At 55.7% G+C, this 17,648-nt stretch overlaps 1 protein-coding gene across 6 annotated transcripts in view; it reads right to left on the bottom strand.

The window, feature by feature from the left end:
* The window catches only part of CUX1 (cut like homeobox 1), a 372,569-nt gene that overhangs the window by 65,401 nt on the left and 289,520 nt on the right, over positions 1–17,648 (bottom strand). For 3 of the 6 annotated variants that reach the window (XM_030872090.3, XM_030872089.3, XM_030872088.3), the window contains exons 12-17: positions 9,428–9,486; positions 5,830–5,878; positions 5,015–5,111; positions 3,338–4,009; positions 2,104–2,169; positions 703–804 (exon numbers count right to left, since the gene is read on the bottom strand). In XM_030872090.3, coding sequence (XP_030727950.2) covers positions 703–804; positions 2,104–2,169; positions 3,338–4,009; positions 5,015–5,111; positions 5,830–5,878; positions 9,428–9,486 — 1,045 coding nt within the window. The remainder of the gene's footprint in view (positions 1–702; positions 805–2,103; positions 2,170–3,337; positions 4,010–5,014; positions 5,112–5,829; positions 5,879–9,427; positions 9,487–17,648) is intronic. The other 3 variants (XM_060285751.2, XM_060285750.2, XM_060285749.2) reach the window with 1 other exon arrangement.

Below are 17,648 nucleotides of genomic sequence, written 5' to 3'. Positions count from 1 at the left end.
CAGGAAAGCTGAAATGTGGGTGTTCTCTTACACAACGCAGCTCTCAGGGGGCTATGAGGGCCGATTCCTGCAGCCGACTGACTGCAGAGGTGGGGCCATCCACCCTTTAACACTTCCTGCTCCTCTCTGGCAACGTCTGTTCCATAAAGCAGCTGTGGTCAGTATATACCCAAGTAGCAAAAGCCTGTGTTGCATTTAAAAAAGGGAATCTGGGGGCTTCCCTGGTGGCGCAGTGGTTGAGAGTCCGCCTGCCGATGCAGGGGACACGGGTTCGTGCCCCGGTCCGGGAAGATCCCACATGCTGCGGAGCGGCTGGGCCCGTGAGCCATGGCCACTGAGGCTGCGCGTCCGGAGCCTGTGCCCCGCCGCAACGGGAGAGGTCACAACAGTGAGAGGCCCGCGTACCGCAAAAAAAAAAAAAAAAAAAAGGAATCTGATACAAAGTACTTGCTAATTTAAGTCACGGAGATTCTAGGCCAGGGGTACATTCTTGAGTCAATGCTAGGGAATGACCTAGAATGGTAACTACTAGCAAAATAGACATCACACAGACCTGCTGCCCTCTGTGCTTGCCTAAAGGCTTGAAAACATACATTCAATTTTTTTTTTTTTAAACAAAGTTAATTACTGCTGACCAGAACGCTCATGACAATTCTTTCAACTAAGTGTGGAAGACAGCGGTCGAAGGCCTGGACTCCGTACCGGTTTTCTGTACTTGCAGCTCCCTTTTGGCCTGTTCCAGGATGGACTTGATTGCCTCATCGGACCCGGTCTCTGAGGCTCGGATCCGGGTGGTGATGTTACCTGCAGGGAGAAACCACACCAACGACATCAGACCCACACCTGGAACAAGACTCAGGGCTGCACAAAGATGTCATTCTGATAACCAGCGGCCGAGTGGAGGCCGGTGACGACACGGAGGCAGGCGTGGCCTCCCGTTTACCTGTACCTGCTGTGCGTGCAACTCCACAGCAGGTACCGCGGCCCCGGGGCAGGAAGGGCTTCCCACTGACTCCACCTGGCGTCAGACAGTACTCGGCCAGTGGGACAAGCTCTCACATTATCCAAGCTGGACGTCACCCGTGGGGTGGGACCAGGGAGAGCGAATCATTTAATCCGGTATAAGAAACAAGATGAAGGATTAAAAGGCAACGCTTTGTTTGTGAGTCATTTAAAAACAACTCCAGCAGCTGCTTTGGCTTGGGACTACGTTCAAGGCTTTGTACGTGTCCTTGAGGCCAGTATCCCAGAGCAGAAAAATGGGCAGAGAGGGCAAGGGGTGGAGGCTGATTCTGTCGCTATCGTTTGCTCTACAAGGTGAAGAGGCTGAAGGCTTAAGTTAAAATTTTCGGGTCTCTTATCACATACTATCTTTTTAAAATTTATGAACAAGGAGAGAGGCCTGCGGACATGCCTAAAGGACAAGAATCCCGTCTTTCGGTCACATGGTGATGCTCCGCCGCGCAGCCACGTGCACAGATGCGCTGAAGCTACTACGGCCCGGGGGCTGGCCCGGTTCTTCCCGGAAGCCGTCCACGTGTTTGAATCGGTCACTACCTCACTCAGTGTGAACCGCCACATTAAACCATTTAAAAACAGGCAAGCCACCGGGACAAAACCCCATCGAAGCTGCGACTCCGAGGAGTGCCACGGGGGCTGGCGAGCAGGTTCCATCTGGGATCTGTCCCCTCTGTCATGTCCTCGACACATTTCAGAGTTCAGGGAAGGTACAAGGAAGCAGCAGTATCTCATCTGACTCAGTCACCTGATTCTTCTCAGAGCAACAAATGACTCTTTCACCTGCTTCTTGGGAAATGGGGAAAGGCGTAATTTGAATCTAAGAGGGGGGCGGGTGTGGGATTCGCGTTTTGGGGCTCATCTTAGTGGTGCCGCCCCCTCCTGCGCTCGGTAGAGCGCGGGCAGCTCAGGGGGAAGGGGCCGTGCGTACTTGAACCCGTGCTTTGTTTTATACTTACTAGCTCTGTTTTTCCATCAGGTTCCAGGCCAGAATCACACTGTACAGTTTTAACCCAAATACACAGCTAAGGACATGCTGCTTCCTAGGTTACTAACTGCAAAGAAAAACACCTGCCTGCGACATACCTTCAGACCCATTTCTTCGTTTCGGTACCTCCTGAAATAGTCTGTTCAGGCTCTGGCCTGGATTCTCTGTTGAAAAACAAGTGTGGTAAGAACAAAACAATCAGGGGGATGGTGCTGTTGACGTTATGGGCTGCGTGATATGAAATCTGAGCCGCTGTCACTACAGAGAGGGCTCAGGGCTGCCTGTGCCACTTGGGAGTCGCTAGAAACTTTGGAGAGGCCCTTCCCTGGCTGACCGGCTCACAGAGGCCACGGCTCTGCCACCACAGGGGATCAGATGGACCTAGGTGGCGGCCTGCGGCACCAGCGCCACGGGGGTCAAACGGAGGGAGCAGGGCCGCCAAGCGGATCGCCCACCAGCCCCGGAACAAAGCTCGCATAAATCATGCAGAGACAGTCAATTTCGGCTAACATCGCCGTGAGAGCCTCGGTGCCCTTCGTGCGAACGGACGCTGTTTGAAGCGTCTCCCTTCTCCGAGTCTACATCTCCAGTGCGTCTGAGAAGAGCCCCTTTCTCTGTCGCTGCTGACTTAGCAGAAGGATCCCCTGTCGTTAAAGAGGGAAGGAGTTCTGGCAGTTAGGGACTGGACGGACTTTTTATCTTTTTATGGGCGGGGGGGGGGGGGTAGGAAGCGTGTTTTAATGCAACTTTCATGTATTTTACTCAAGGCAGGCATGTTTCGCCGGTAACGCTAGACAGATCGCCAGCGGGACGTAAACACGGGGACTGTGACCGTGGGCCTCGCTCCCGCTGGTGCGGAGGGAGGAGGGGGGCGCACGTGGTCGGCTTGCCCTCCGCGTGGACCCAGCGTTGCGTGAGGACCGCCCCCGGCCAATGCTGCTGCTCTAGGGCCGGGTGGTACCCACGGGCCCCTCCCCACGTGAGGCCGGCACCTAAGGCCGGAAGGATCGCTGGACACGAAACGCATCAGAACGTCGAGCGTGAGGTAATTCCCTCCGACTCAGTACGTGGTACTGAAATAGCGAGTCTACTACGCGTGAGGTGCTGAACGATTTTCAGAGGCCAGACCCCCCCCCCGCCCCCGCAAGTCTAACAGCCTTAGCTCATGCCCCTCGGCCCTGAGCTCCGGCAATGGCAGGACTGAGAGCTGTACCTGATGTGTGATGCACAACAGATGTCTCATCACACACACACACACACACACACACACACACACACACACAGCTCTCCATGACGGGCTCACGCATGGGCACCAACCCATGAGTCTCTCACCTCTTTGTCTGCCTTGGATGCTGCGAAGAGCCAGGATGTTCTGCTCGTCCGAGAGGAACTGCTTCATCTTGTGAAACGGCTCCTTGCCGCGCACCGTCAGTTTATTCCACGGCTTGGGCCGGGCCAGAATCTCGCTCACGGACCCTTGGGACAGTCCCAGGACGTAGTGTCCGAAAATACGCTGCCCGATGTTGTGCTTGATGAGCTGCTCTTTCACCTGCCGGGCGATTTCTGCAGTGTCCATCTCCTCGCCCTCGGAGACGCTCCCAGCACTTTCTGACTGGCTGGGAGACGGGGCCATGCCATTTACATCTGGGCTTTGTTGTAATGGACTTTGGGAAGATATGGAGTTTGTGCTGTATGGACCTGTTGAAAAAATCATGCTTGTGCTTCCTGCTTCCTGCATGGCCTTGGAGTAGAAGGACTGCATTAGCTGTCGTTGGAGGAGAGAGTTTAGTGCAAATTTTCCCGTAGAAGCCAGGGGCAGGCTGGGGCTTGCCAGGGATGAGCTGAAAAAGTCTTGCGTTAACCCCGCTGGTGAGAACTGGTGTGTACCATTAGTATTGGAAGCCTGCTCCCCCGTGTTGCGGGGCAACTGAGAAGGAGGGGAGGCCGGCAAAGGTCCAGGACGCCGACTCTCAGGCTGGTCTTTCCCTTTTCTCCTGGCTGACCCTACAAGGAAGGGCAAACATAATGCATTATGGGGGATTCAAAAGGGAAAAAAAACCAAGACCAGGATGCAAAGTTTGCCCCGCAAAAGGGAAAAAAAAAAAGTGCAGATTTTTTTTTTTTTTTTTTTTAACAAGGGCCAATGAGGTGTGTTGGTTTGTTTTTCAATTGAATTTTTAAATTAGCCAAACGAGGCCCCCCGGAAACAAGCAACATGCATTTCATGTTTGCACCTTTCTTGTACGTTGCAGCCTGGAGAGTTCCCCTTGACATAGACTCAAACTCCTAACGTGACAAGGAGCCGGTACCACACACAGTAAAGAGTCGGCAGGTCGCGGGCCTCTCATCGGGCCTCTAGCGTTTGAGCTATAACCAGAAGGGCCCCACCTGAGGAGCAGCAAACACTGACATTTTGGGACCAACGGATTCTCACACCACTTGCTCTGAGGCGAACGCACCGCACCGAGTCCGCTCGATCGAAGGCACGCACATTTTAAGAATGAAATATCATCGGAGCCCGAGACACTCTTAAACGCTTTACCAGCTGCCAAACCCGAAGCAGTCAGTGACGCCACCACTTCGGGACGAGCAAAGAAAGGCTAAGGATGGGGGAGGCGTTCCCAAGGAAAACCTGACAAAGGAAGAAAAGCTCCACTGAGCCGGGAAGGGCAGGGCCTGGCCCTGGAAGCAGCCCCGGAAACACCACGGGAGAGGCCGCACAACCAAGAAGAGACCAGAAAAGCCACCGTCCGCGAGCGAGCGCCCGCGTGGGCTCTCCCGCAGCACGGCCCTGCCTGCGCTCCGCAGACGCCCGGCGGCCTCGCGCCTCGCCTGGACCGTCTCGGAGCAGGTGGGGGCGGGTGGGGGGTGAGGAGGAGACGGACACTCGTTAGTCAAGGTTCTCATCGCCCGGTGACGCCCGCCATGCATCGGCCCAGACTCACGGTTCGTCTTCTTCTTCCTCGACCCCGGGAGGGGCCAAGCGGACGCGAGACCCTGTCAACCTACCACTCAGGTCGCTGTTGGAGATGCGCAGCGCGGCGTTCTCGGACTGCAGCGAGCGGTTCTTCTCCAGCAGGAGTACCTCCAGGGGCCTGGATGAGTCCTAGACGGGGCAGAGCGGGGCTCACTGCGGGGCCGCCGGACCCCCAGGCTCCCGGCTCTGACCTGACCACCGCCCGCCCTCTCCCCGAAGATGCTCCACGCACGTGGAGAACACTCGAGCTCCTTTCTGAGATAACTCATTCCGGCTGAAGTAATTTCTCTCTTTCTAGGCTCACACAGCTTCCAGACAGCTCATCGTTCCCTCTTCTGTACCCAAATCCGCGCATCTAGACCTCTGCTTTGTTAGGCAAGGGAGCCACAGCCCTGTCAGGAAGGCCTGCAAAGGGGATCGCTTTTGGGCGCCAGCCACCAAGAGTCAGAGGCTGCCTTCTGGGCATCGGGAGCGGGCTTCCGCGTGATGACTGAAAATTTTAACTGGCCGCTGGGTTACCGTGCGCCATTGTCATCTTGCCCGTTTCTTGTCCACGTGAGGCAGTAGCTAATAAAAATTCCTAAGTCAGTCAGTCCACTTGGGGCTGCTCGTTTAACACAACCTGAAATCGTTTGTACCCACGTTCTCAGGACCTGCCCAAGTTAAACTGCAATTTCACGTGAACGCGGTTACCAGTTTCAAAGACACTAACTTTTCTCTTCTTGCCCCTTTTAAGTTAAAGATAATTTGCTTTAACTTGGCGAAATATCCTTGAGGAGAAACACCGCGACGGCGAAGCAGTGACGCGGATGCTCACGCACACGGAAAGCAAAGGGAGACCATGTACCTGCGTCCCAGCTCCCTCGGCCGGAGCAAACTCCATGGACTTCAGGATGCTGCGGAGAGCAAGATAGAGCCGTTAGCCCTGCTCGGACCTTTGGGGGCAGCCGCGCTAACGAGCGGCCACGTCACCGCTTCCTGCTCTCCAGGAACCGAGGAGCTGACAACTTTAACAACTTCCCTGGCAGCTTTATCATCTGATAGCGTCTCTGGAATAACTATTCGACTAGCAGTTGGCCAGTGAAAGTTTCTTGCCCAGCATGTAAATCATTCCATATGGAATCACACCAGGTCTGTTCAGAGTATAATTTTAAAGTTAAGTTGAACGCAGACGTAACACTGCTGCAAGTGGAATGTATTTGTAAAGCTGAGAAGGGCTGAAAAAGCTGTAACGAGGAAGCCGGGGAGAGGAACCGATGCCCCTGGCCGCTGCCGCCCGGGGATGGGCCAGGAGCGAGGTCCCACCGCTGGGTGGCTCAAAGGCGGCAGCGGACCGTCTGCAGCCCAGGCTGGGGAAGGAGCCACTACCAAGGTGTGGGCGCGAGGGCTCACGTCTCCTTTGTTCTCCTTACCATGGAAACTGCTCCGGTCTCGGCCTGTGTCAACAAGTCCGAGAGCTGAGTGAGCACGGGTACCCAGGACTGCTGTTCACAGCGTTCCGCACACGTGGACACTCCTTTCTTCCTGTGGGTCCATGTGGCCCCAAGGAGCCCAGGCGTTCCCCTCACGCTCGAGGCGGGAAGGTGAGAAAGTGGGCAGCTTCCATCCCGGGCACCGGGCCTCCTGCACTCTCCCAGCTGGGACTCTAGCCTCGGCCCTTCTACAAGATCAATGGCAGTGCCATCCGGAGAGCACAGCGTGCCCAGGGCCCAGGGGGCTCTCTGTGCCACGGCCCCCAGGAGGTTCAGTGAGGAGCCGACCGCTCTTAGCTCCCCCGTGGTTGTATCTTTGTAGTGGCCCCTGTCGTGTAAACTAACAAAACGGGAACGAGGAGCTCATAATTCTGTTTTATGATGAGCTGCTACCGAGAATCATAAGAGCCTCGGGCCGCACTGCATCAGCCAGGAGAGAAGAGGCGAGCAGTCTGGACAAGCCTGTCTTTTCTTTGTGGCTGTCACATTGTTTGCAGCTATATTCTTGTCTGAGGGCCTCTTTAGGATCATGTAAGAAAAGACTAAGTGCGTCTGAATTTATACTGAAAACATCAGTGTCTCTTCATTTATTTATTTTAATTTATTTTTTTGCGGTACACGGGCCTCTCACTGTTGTGGCCTCTCCCGCGGCAGAGCACAGGCTCCAGACGCGCAGGCTCAGTGGCCATGGCTCACGGGCCCAGCCGCTCCGCGGCATGTGGGATCTTCCCGGACCGGGGCACGAACCCACGTCCCCTGCATCGGCAGGCGGACCCTCAACCACTGCGCCACCAGGGAAGCCCTCTCTTCATTTATTCACCAAGTTTACCGACAGCCTACTACGTGCCTGGCGCTGTGCAGACTCAGAACCACTTCTCATCCTCAGGGACCCTACAGTGATTCTGGGTGGAAGACAAAATCCAAACAGGACCAGCGGGAGAAAACCCGGGCAGGAGACGGGTGTGTCTCATGAGATGTCAGTGTTTGTGAAGGGCCTTGAAGGAGCAAAATGCTTTACAGACTCCTGGGGTGGGGCACGGTGGGGACCTCAGGGGAAGAAATGGGACGGAACGGGCGCTGGCGTGCATCCAGAGGGCGTGTGGATCACCAGGAACTGGGAAGCCAGGGACACCTTCTAGCAGAAGAGCCACCTGAATGGGGCTGCGCTGGGGCCGTGTTGGGCAGATGTAGCAGAAGCCCTGGCAGGAATATGGGCGGCTGTCCTGGGAGAGGGTGAGGGCCGGCGAGTGGCCGGGCAGGCGGACCTGGGAGGGAGCAGCCTGGGGCCAAGAAGCCTTGGTTCTCGGTGAGAGAGGTGAGCTCAGAGGAGGGGGTGTGGGCCTGGCCTCAGCCTGGGAAGGGCGGGGGCTCCGGAGAAGGCCTTCAAGTCAGTTTTTTCGATTCAACACTAGGGAGGGCACACATTGTTTTTGTTTTCGTTTTTTTTTGCGGTACGCGGGCTTCTCACTGTTGTGGCCTCTCCCATTGCAGAGCACAGGCTCCGGACGCGCAGGCCCAGCGGCCATGGCTCACGGGCCCAGCCGCTCCGCGGCATGTGGGATCTTCCCGGACCGGGGCACGAACCTGTGTCCCCTGCACTGGCAGGTGGACTCTCAATCACTGCGCCACCAGGGAAGCCCTTTTTTTTTTTTTCTTTTGAGGCGGGAACAAGAGGGAAAGGGATGAGGAGGCGGGTAGAGAAGTAAAAAATATACCTCCCGGAAATGCGGTGGGGGAGAGGACAGAGCTCAAAGAAGCTGGACCTGCAGAGAGTTGAGGGGGTGTCCAAGGAGGCGTGCAGAGGCCCGCTGTGTCAGGGGGGTGAGGATGCTCGGGGAGAGAAGTGAGTGGAGCCCCCGGGAGTCACCCCGCCAGGGAGGAGGCTGCTGACGCAGGGGGCGAGAAGGTCGAAGAGGCCTTCACGTGGGCTTTTTTAGCAAACCCGAGGGAATGGAATTAAGAATCCGAAGAACAGCATGGGGAGTGGGTGTAGGCTTATTTTAAAAGGAGAAATTAAAAATGTCAGCAAGAGCGAAACGAGCTGATGGGAGGAGTAGGAAGGAAGGGACCAGCGTGGCGGGGTCAGCCTGGAGAGACGGGAGGGAGAAGCCGAGACCAGAGGAGTCGTTTCGAGGCAGGGGCTCCGGGAGCCGCGGGCGTCTGTCCCCTCCGTCAGGCAGAGCACTGGGGGGTCTGCTGAGGGGTCGGGGTGCAGCTGGGGGCAGAAGGGTATGCCGAGGGCGTGGCAAGGCCCCCGGGAAGCAGAGGCGGCCAGCAGCAGGGGAGAGGCCCGGAGCCTGCAGGGACCCAGGCCCAGGGACCCCTCTGCAGTGTTTGCCAACCTGGCTGGGGAGGAGAGGGCAGCTCGGGTGAGACTCTTCGAGGCGAGGGAGGGCAAGGGGCGGCCGTGTGCACTGTCGGGGCACTGCCCGTGAGCTCTAGGCGGGCCAAGGGCAGCTCAGGGGAAGGAGTTTGAGGCGGGAGGGTCAGGCTGGGCGCCGGGGCCCGAGGAGGGAGCTTCTAAGCGTGGGAACGTGAGCATCAGCTCCAAGGGTGACAAGCTTTCAGCTGCTGCCTCTCGGGTGGAGGCCGGGGGATCAAAGTCCCATAGTTTAAGCCAGGGAGGCGTGAGGCCTCAACTGGAAAATGTTTCCTTGCTCTGTTCTCCTTCTGTTTGGGGGACTTACAGCTAAAAAGTAAGCTCGTATTTTATATTTCCTACAAAGGCAGTATCTCCCCTGATTCCGTGCAGACTGGTAACTTTTATGCACAGAGTTCCATAAAAAGTCCAAAGAATTCAGGCACAGGCCTGAGTGCAAACACCCGCCACGGCGAGTAGCCCCGGATGTGGCCCCGTGGTGGAGCCTGAGCCAGGGGCCCCGCAGCTGCCCCCCCGCTGACACGGGGTTTCCTTAGCACATGGCCCCAACGAGCCCTGGCTCGTGAATGGCCGAGCTGCATCTCCAAACTTACTTTAGCTCTTTCTTCACCTCTTCATAGTCAGCCTGTCCTTTGAGTTTTTCTTCCAGTTGCTGAAAACAGAGAGGGATTTTATTAGTGCTCGTGTCTGAAGAAGGCTGCTGGGCTTTGCCATGGACTGAATGTGGTGTCCCCACAAATTCCAATGTTGAGATCCTAACCCCCAACACGGTGATGGCATCAGGAGGTGGCGCTATTGGGAGGTGTCGAGGTCATGACTGGAATTAGTGACTTAAAAGAGACCCCTGAGAGGCCCCGCTCGGGGCCATGTGAGGACACAGCGGGAAGACGGCAGTCTGTGAACCAAGAAGGGAGCCCTCAACGTACACAGAAAATGCTGGAGCCTCATCTTGGACTTCCAGCTTCAGAACTGTTTACATCACCTGGTCTCTGGTATCCCGTCATGGCAGCCCCAACGGGCTAAGACCCTTCACTGACTACATCCCCTGTAAAGCATCCAGCAGCCCCGAGGGAGCCCAGACATGCACAGTGAAAGGTGACAACTGTGGAGTCGTCCCTTGTCCTTTGCTCGTTGCCTGATGTTGAGTGGGCACAGGCGTGCGTGCACACCACACACACACACACACACACACACACACGGCAACCATAAGGTTGTAACAAACCCCAATGAAAGTAGAAGGAAAAGGCTTTACAGAAGTGGAAAACCGAACAATGAAAAGGCCATTTTGTATGAAATCCCACAAAATGGCCAACAGGATGAAGAGACGCTCTCCTGGTGTTTGAAAAGCAGCGTGTGGCCAGCTGACACGTATGGTTAGTTATCAACACCTTTGGTGGGACCCTGCTGATAAGAGATACGGCCCTTTTGTCACTGAGGTCAGCATCAGATAGGCACCAGGGAAAATGCGTTTGTATTTCTGGAAGGGTCCCCCCAGACGCGGGGGATTTTAGCAGCGGAGGCCGGTCCACTGGGTGGTCACTGCTTTCTCCGACAGATGGTCCTGCAGGTAGGGCCCTGGCAGGGCACCCTGGCCAGCAGGGCCATGGCTGGGCATGGCTGACTCCCTGGCCCTAGAATGCCCTTCAGAGGGAAGGTCAGGGGCCCTCTGGCAAGCTTCCCAGGTGCAGTGATGCTCTGCTGTGCTCCATTCACCTCTGTGAGCTCACGTGGTACCCACGTGGCTGTTTGTGCCCGGAGCCCTGCGGGGCCTTCTTGCCAGGAAGAGCCTTTGCTGTAGAGTGGGTGGCAGAGGGTGCTTGCTTCTCTGAAGGTGCTTTTGGCCTAGTTTGTTTTTGCCCTTCCCCCCTCCACCAAAGGAGTTCTCTGTGGGAAGGAAGACAGCTTGACATAAAACGCAAAGACTCAGCCAGCAGGGGGTCCTGCCCCTTTAGCATCCTTCCAAGCCTGGGGCGAACAAATTCCGATTCTTGAATCAACAGGCCCTTCCCATCCCCAGGGCTTCTAGTTACCTTTTTAGGCTCTACTTGACCAGCCACGTCTATGATCACAGTTTAAAGCCGGCTGAGAACATTCTAGAATTTGGGGAGAAGATTCCCACCTGAACCCCACGTGGCCCCATTTAGCCCGTCTTTTCCTTTTGCCTTTGCTGGCGGTTTCTCGTGTGTGTATTTCCCATTGTGTAGAATTGCTCTGCCCTAGTTCCTTTTTAAGACCTCTTGCCTGTATTACAATGGTTTCTCCTCATAATCAAACAGGGTAGCATGCACTCATTTTCCGACAAAAGATGCTGAGAAGGTGCTCATGAAGACACGATTCTTTCATTCTCCTCCCTGTGGTCGGAGAGTGGGAAGCCTTTCCTAACACAAGATTGCCCAGCGCTGCCGGGACGCAAAGCACCTTCGGAGGGTGGGACTCACTGACGCTGCACGCGGAGCACGCATAAAAAGCGGTCACGTTCAGAGAACAGGAGACGGGCAGGAAGAACGGCAGACATGAAGCTTCTGGACCTGGCACGGCCCAGAACCTGGAGTCAGCTCTGTTACTCACGAGCCGGGCCCTTTGGGCACGTCAATCAGCGGCTCATCTGTGAGACGGGAAGACCGGTGACCTCCGAGTACCGAGCGAAGGGGCACGAGACAAGGAGCCGGTGCAGATGCTGGCGCCGAGGGGCCTTCGATGCGGGACCACTGTCGCTGCCAGGTCCTGCTGCGGGTTCCCTGAGAGCACGGCTGCAGGCCTTCGATCAGCCCAGATCAGAAGGTTTTCGGGCTGGAATCTGTCTGGTTAAATATGAGTTTTCACTGAGAACCAAACAGCTTCCACTGAAATTTCTGCCATCTGCCTGGGGGGCAGCATAGTCAGGAAGAAATCAACATGGCGGCTGCAAACCTCTGTGGAGCAGACACCTGGACGGGGGCCTGGCGGGGGGCGCCTCACAAAGCCCGTCCCCACCGAGCTCCCAGCGGAGCGCCGTCTCAGGACCCCGCGTGTGGCGGCAGGCTGGGGGTGGGCCGGGGCAGGAGGCAGGCAGCAGGCGGCGTGGGCCCACACAGGCAAGAGCCCAAGTGCCCTCAGCTCCGTTCTTTGGCCAGAAACTCCTTGCTGGGCGCCCGTAACGTCTGGTTTCAGGGGGTCCTGCCCGGAAAGGGCAGCAGGTGCTCCTAAATCCCAGGCCCGGCTCCGCACCTCACATGTCATCTTATCCAGTTATCGCGACACGTCTGCAGAGCATCTGTCTGTCCGTCCAGAGAAACAAAGGAAAAAAAAAAACCCACAGGGGGTCTGCACCAAAGGCCGTGGCAGAGCCCGAGGCTGCCCAGAGCAAGTGCAGGAAGCAGTGAGGCGGATCTGGCTCCAGGACCCCTGTGGTACCAAGTCTGCAGATGCTCTAGCCCCTTACACAGAATGGCGCAGGGCACTTGGCCCTCCGAGTCTGTGGATGTGGAACGTGCAGAGACAAGAGCCCCAACTGCAATACTGAGGGCTTAGCCTGTGGTAAAGCACTCAGTAACGATGGTGACTGTTACTACTGTAGTTATGACTACTTTATCCCTGGTGGGTGGTACTGAATACAACGAAAGGGTTCTGAAGACACTCTGTGGTCCTCGATCCAGGCGCTCCATTTACGAAGTTCTCCACAGCCCAGTCTGCCACCTCCGAGCGTCCCTGCGGCTCTTTGGCAGATCCATGGAGGAGGACGGAGGCCCAGAGCAGCTCTGGCTGTCTGATGCTGATGGCAGGAAAGGCAGCCCCACATCCTGCGCCATGAATGCAGAATCCGGCAGGCGGGTCGCCTTCCTGAAAAGGGGCTCTTGTAAAGGAACCCACTCTGACCTTGTATAGAGAGGGGAGGAAAGGTCTAGGGCGGAGCTGGGCTTCGAGCTCAGTCCCACTTTGCTGTGACCCTGGGTGACGGGCTTAGGCTGTCGGGCCCCACGCTCCTCATATGGGAAGGGGGGAAGAGTAAGAAGAAGGGTTTCCAGAGGACAGTGGTGAGGAAATGTCGGATGCACAAGTGCAGGCTGCAAGCACCCCTCAAACACGGTGGTTTTATGATACATTAATCACACACGTTTGATACTATAGAGCACGTATGTGGTTCCAGACTTAGTAGGAGCTCATCAAATGGTTCTTGAATTGCTAGAAGCATTACCTATCTGAAGTTCTTAAAATCCTGGCTACGACTCAAATAATGAGGTAATTTAATTTAAAATGCAAAGCATTTTGGTGTGCAGCAAATTAGGTACTGAATTTATAAAAGATATCTGTCTTAGTCAAGTTATAACATGGGGCCTAGGGCTACCAACTTAAGGGACCTCTGGCACAGAGACTAATGCAAAGACCCTCGAAAGACCTCGTCCTCCAGGTTGCACAGCAAGGGGTCAAGGTAGCAACACGCCTTTGCCACACAACGGACGGGACCGGAGAGGCGACTGTTGCGGTTTACAGGCAGCTCTGTCTTCTTCCTCTGGGATAATCGGAGCCAGGCTTTCGGCAGTGCTGTCTGAAGACCCACAGCTCAGGTTAGGGGCATCGGTGTGTGACCCCTCACCCTGACGTGGACCCCGGGGCTGAGGGGCCACCAGTCAGAACCCAGCGGGTGTGACTGGGCTCCCTGGTCCGGGCAGGGGTCTGAGGTTGACTCTGCCTCTCTGGGGTCTGGAACTAGGCAGCGTGCCCCTCCTTTTCACCTGAACGGGGACCCCCTCAGGTCTCCCCTGTTCCTTGGTGAGAGGTGGCAGTTACGTAAATTTAGGATCTGCTGAGGCTGGCCTGGGGGAGAAGCCCAGGGACGCCCAAGGCTGAGAACGCAAGACAAAAAGGGGAGACCCCCCCGCCCCCAGGCCAGGGGGTGGGGAGAGCGACCATGACATTGGAGGCCTTGCTGCCAGCTGGAGAAGCGTGGCTCTGGAGACACAAGGGGGACCCCTGTGTGGCAACCCCATCACAAGTCACCTCCAACCTCCATGAACTGTGACCCAGGCACAGGGCGGACGGGAGCAGCTCCTTCTCACGGAATCGTGCCACCATCGTCCAGGAAGGTCCTGGCTCAATATTTCAGCTACTTGGACACTGTATGGTTGGCTAAGTGGGCTACAAGCTGGGGATCACCTGCAGGTGAGTATCTAGATTTACTCACCCAGTGACCAGGGGCATGTGTGTCTAAGAGGATTCACCGTAGATTCCCACAATTAGCTCCCTGAAGCATTTCCAGTAATGCCCACCGGTTTGCAGCGATTTACTTATGACCTCGATGCAGATAACTGGTCTTGAGGCCTCTAGCACGATGCCCCAGAGGGAAGAGGCCCTCGGTTTCTTCCCTCTGGGGCATCTCCGCTGCTGCCTTCCTTCCCGGGGCCCCCTTCGCCCCCCTCCTCCCTGTGGAAGGCTCACTGCTTCCTTCAATTGCACAGATGGCTTCCTTCAATCTGTGCTCACAGTGCCTTCAAGATGCAGCCAGGACGAGGCTCAGGGAGGCTCGGCTCCCGGGCTCTCCGATACCGGGATGTGTGAGGTTAAAACTCACTCGTGCCGTCCAGGGAGGGCAGGGGCCATGGAGGGACACACAGGCCTCCCCGCTACAGCCACGGGCTGGCTGGCACCCCCTCCCCGAGACAGCGATTATCATCCTGCCCACCCACGGCAAGCGACCAACGGAACGTGGATGTCGGAGCTTCACACCCTGAGACGATGATGAGATGCTCGTTAAAACGCGGCCAAGGGCAGCCCCGGTGCAGAGGAAACACACGGCCGGTGAGGGAACTTATGTAACCAAAGAGGCAGCGTCCAGAATTAAAGGCGCTGAACGAGTGCAGAGAAGTGCTTGTCGGTCTTTGGTCCTGTTCCCACCCCGCGAGGGACACAGTGTGCCCCACAGTGGCTCAAAAGGACCCATCGGAACCTCGGGAGGTGGCGTGAGGGGTGCGGAGGGTTGGGGAGGCTTGTGCAATTCGGAAAAAGGCCCCCAGGTGAATGGAGCACACCTGCCCACCCGCCCACCCGCCCAGTGAGAAGTACTGATCTTTAAAGCAACTGCAGAAAATATCATTTCTCCCTAGGGGAGATGGGCCTCAGTCAGTCCTTACAAACACCCATCTTAGACCTGAGCTATTGGTAGCACTGTCTCCTGTGCCCTAGCGAGTAGAGCGCAGGTGACTGCCGCGTCACACCGCCTCTGTACTGAAGCGTTCCAACAGAAGGCCCCAGAATAGTGTTATCAAAAGCAGCAGCCTCGCAATGGCAGTCGCGTTATTTCACTAATTATGAACACAGGATTATCCTCGACAAGCGGCACGGTGCTGCAGTACTTGTCAGATCAGGCGGGAGGAAACAGCTCCCACTTCTGAGCTGGTTTTCATGTCTATCTGAAGGTTAGAGGATGCACCGCTGTATGCGGCTAGTGATGGTGAACTTGGCTTGAAAAAGCAGAGTATGGGGAGAGAGACTGGTAAACAGCCAACTGGCAATTTATCCTCATAATTATCAATCAGTTACGAAGGTGAAGGAAAGAAAGCATTAGTCGCAAAGAGAGGGAGTGTTTCAAGGTGCTCGGAAAAGCAAACCACTTAGTCCCCAAACGTGTTCCATTACAGAGTGCACCCCCAGGGGGTCCTGGTGGAGGAGACCCCCAGTCAGCTCAAGACTCCATAATCTCAAGACTTGTCCGTGGGACTTCCCTGGTGGTCCAGTGGTTGAGACGCCGCTCTTCCACTGGGAGCGGGCGCGGGTTCAATCCCTGGCCGGGATCCTGCATGCCACACAGCATGGCCAAAAAAAAAAAAAAGACTTGTCCATTATGCCTCCTGCCCTTGTGAGACCAGTGCCCCGCATCCCTTCAGTCACGGTCATCAAGCACATTAGCATTTCTCTCCGAGGCCATGGTCAGCGTCCATGGTGAAACCACCCACCACGCCAGGATGTGGAGAGACAGCTGGAGGCTGGAGCATCTTCAGACGTAGATCCCAACCCGAGCCCATAAGCTGGACAGCACCGTCCAAGATGGAAAAGACGGGGTGTCGGGGGGTTGGGGATGGTGGAAGCGGGAGGAGGAGGAAATGGGAAGCTCAGGGGCGGCTCCCGGCTGCTTCCAGCGGTCACCACGGCTGGGCCCCAGACCCCCGCCACAAAAGCATCAGGTGGTCGATTTGACAGGTCTCATTCATAAAATATTTTTCTAGTAATTGTTTCACTGCTTAGTTTAGATTTGAGACTATAAATTATACACGTTAGGAGAAAAAAAAAGCCCAGGGAAGTATTTCATTCAATTAACCTTATTCCCTTGGGCGAGGGAGGCTGACAGGCCCGTTTGGGGAAGGCGGATACCTTCTGTGTGTGGGTTCGATATCAGGGAGAGCTTCACTCCTGGCGACAAGGGGTTAAGATAATTAAAATCAGAGAAGTCTTGTTACTAGAGGACATGTTTTGATTATTAGATCAGATGAAGATAAGGGAGTAATAATTTTGGAAGAAGTATTGCCGAATTGTTTCATTAACTGCACAGTATTAAAGAATTCCCCCAAGATACAGATAAAGAACATTAATTTGTGAAACTGCGTTTCATTTTTGGTGAAGGCAAACATTAAAACCTTAACTGATTTAGAAGAAATTGCTCTGTAATAAAAAACGTAAGGCCTACAGCCTCCCTCTCATGTAGTCAAACGCATCATGCACTTGAGTCGAAGCCTTTAACTGTAACAAAGGAGGGGAAGGCCAATTATCCAATAGCAGGGCCACTGCTGGGGTCAGAAATGGCTATAACGCGAGGAAATGACACTGAATCTGGAAATAAAAAGTGAGTACTGGCGCTCAGTGGGCAGGCTGATGAGCGCCTCAATGTGACCGGGCCTCAAGCATCTCCCCATCCCGGCAGGACCGTCTCCTCCGCGGGGCCCGGGCACCCGGCAGTTTCTCAGACAGTGGATGAAATCCACCCAAAGAGGCAGAGAAGGATCTAGTGAGGCTGAGCTGTGGGTGCCCCGGCGCCAGCGAGGTCAGGCCAGGGGGCTGCCGGGAGGACAAGACTTGCTGGAGACTGAGTTCTGCCTCAGAAACATGGTCATGCGTGGAGGAAAAAAGAAAATCTCAATTAAAAAAAAAAATCAAAATGGGCCTAACCACATTCTGGAATTACCTTACATGAGAAAAAGTTTTCCAGACATTTTTACAACCAACTCTGATCCACTTTCTTTAGAGCACAGAGACTACAATTGGCAGTCGGTCACTTATCCATTCACACCCGCCTCGAATGGGCGCTGAGCGGGGGCGGGGGGGCCCGGTGGAGCGGGGATGCCAGAGCCGATGCCGCGCCTTCGCCGGTCCTGTCTCTTCCCTGTCAAATAAGATACCACCGAGGAGTCTCTGCTGGCTCTGACGTGTGAATCTGGGGTGCCACGACTATCTCCACATTATGCTAACTTCAACAGATTGGGAATACCTTAAATAAAGTGTAATTAAAAAAATATAATGTAAAAGGTTCTGGGTTCTGAATGTGGGGCACCAATTTATGAGAAGCCCCTAGAGGATCTAGCTTTTGGCTAGACTGCTAAAGACGCCGGAGGGAGACCAGCGGCTGATGGTGGGAGCTCCCCGTGCTGAAGCAACACCACGCTCCGGGCCCCGGCGCCTGGACAGGCCTGAGGGTCAAAACCATCCCTGCAGGTGGGGAGCAGGGCCCACGGGGCTCGGTCAGATGTGCCCTCCACGAACCCCTGGCTTTCATGTCGTTTAGGCACAGGGCGGGCTGGGGTCTCGGTGTGCTGGGTTCTCCTGCCGGCACCTTCTCCAGGAGCCAGG

Source organism: Globicephala melas, chromosome 15 (genome assembly GCF_963455315.2).
Source record: "Globicephala melas chromosome 15, mGloMel1.2, whole genome shotgun sequence".
In the NCBI taxonomy this organism is placed as follows: domain Eukaryota; kingdom Metazoa; phylum Chordata; class Mammalia; order Artiodactyla; family Delphinidae; genus Globicephala; species Globicephala melas.
Note: the sequence above shows the minus strand (reverse complement) of the source record. Positions and strands in the feature narration are given on the sequence as shown.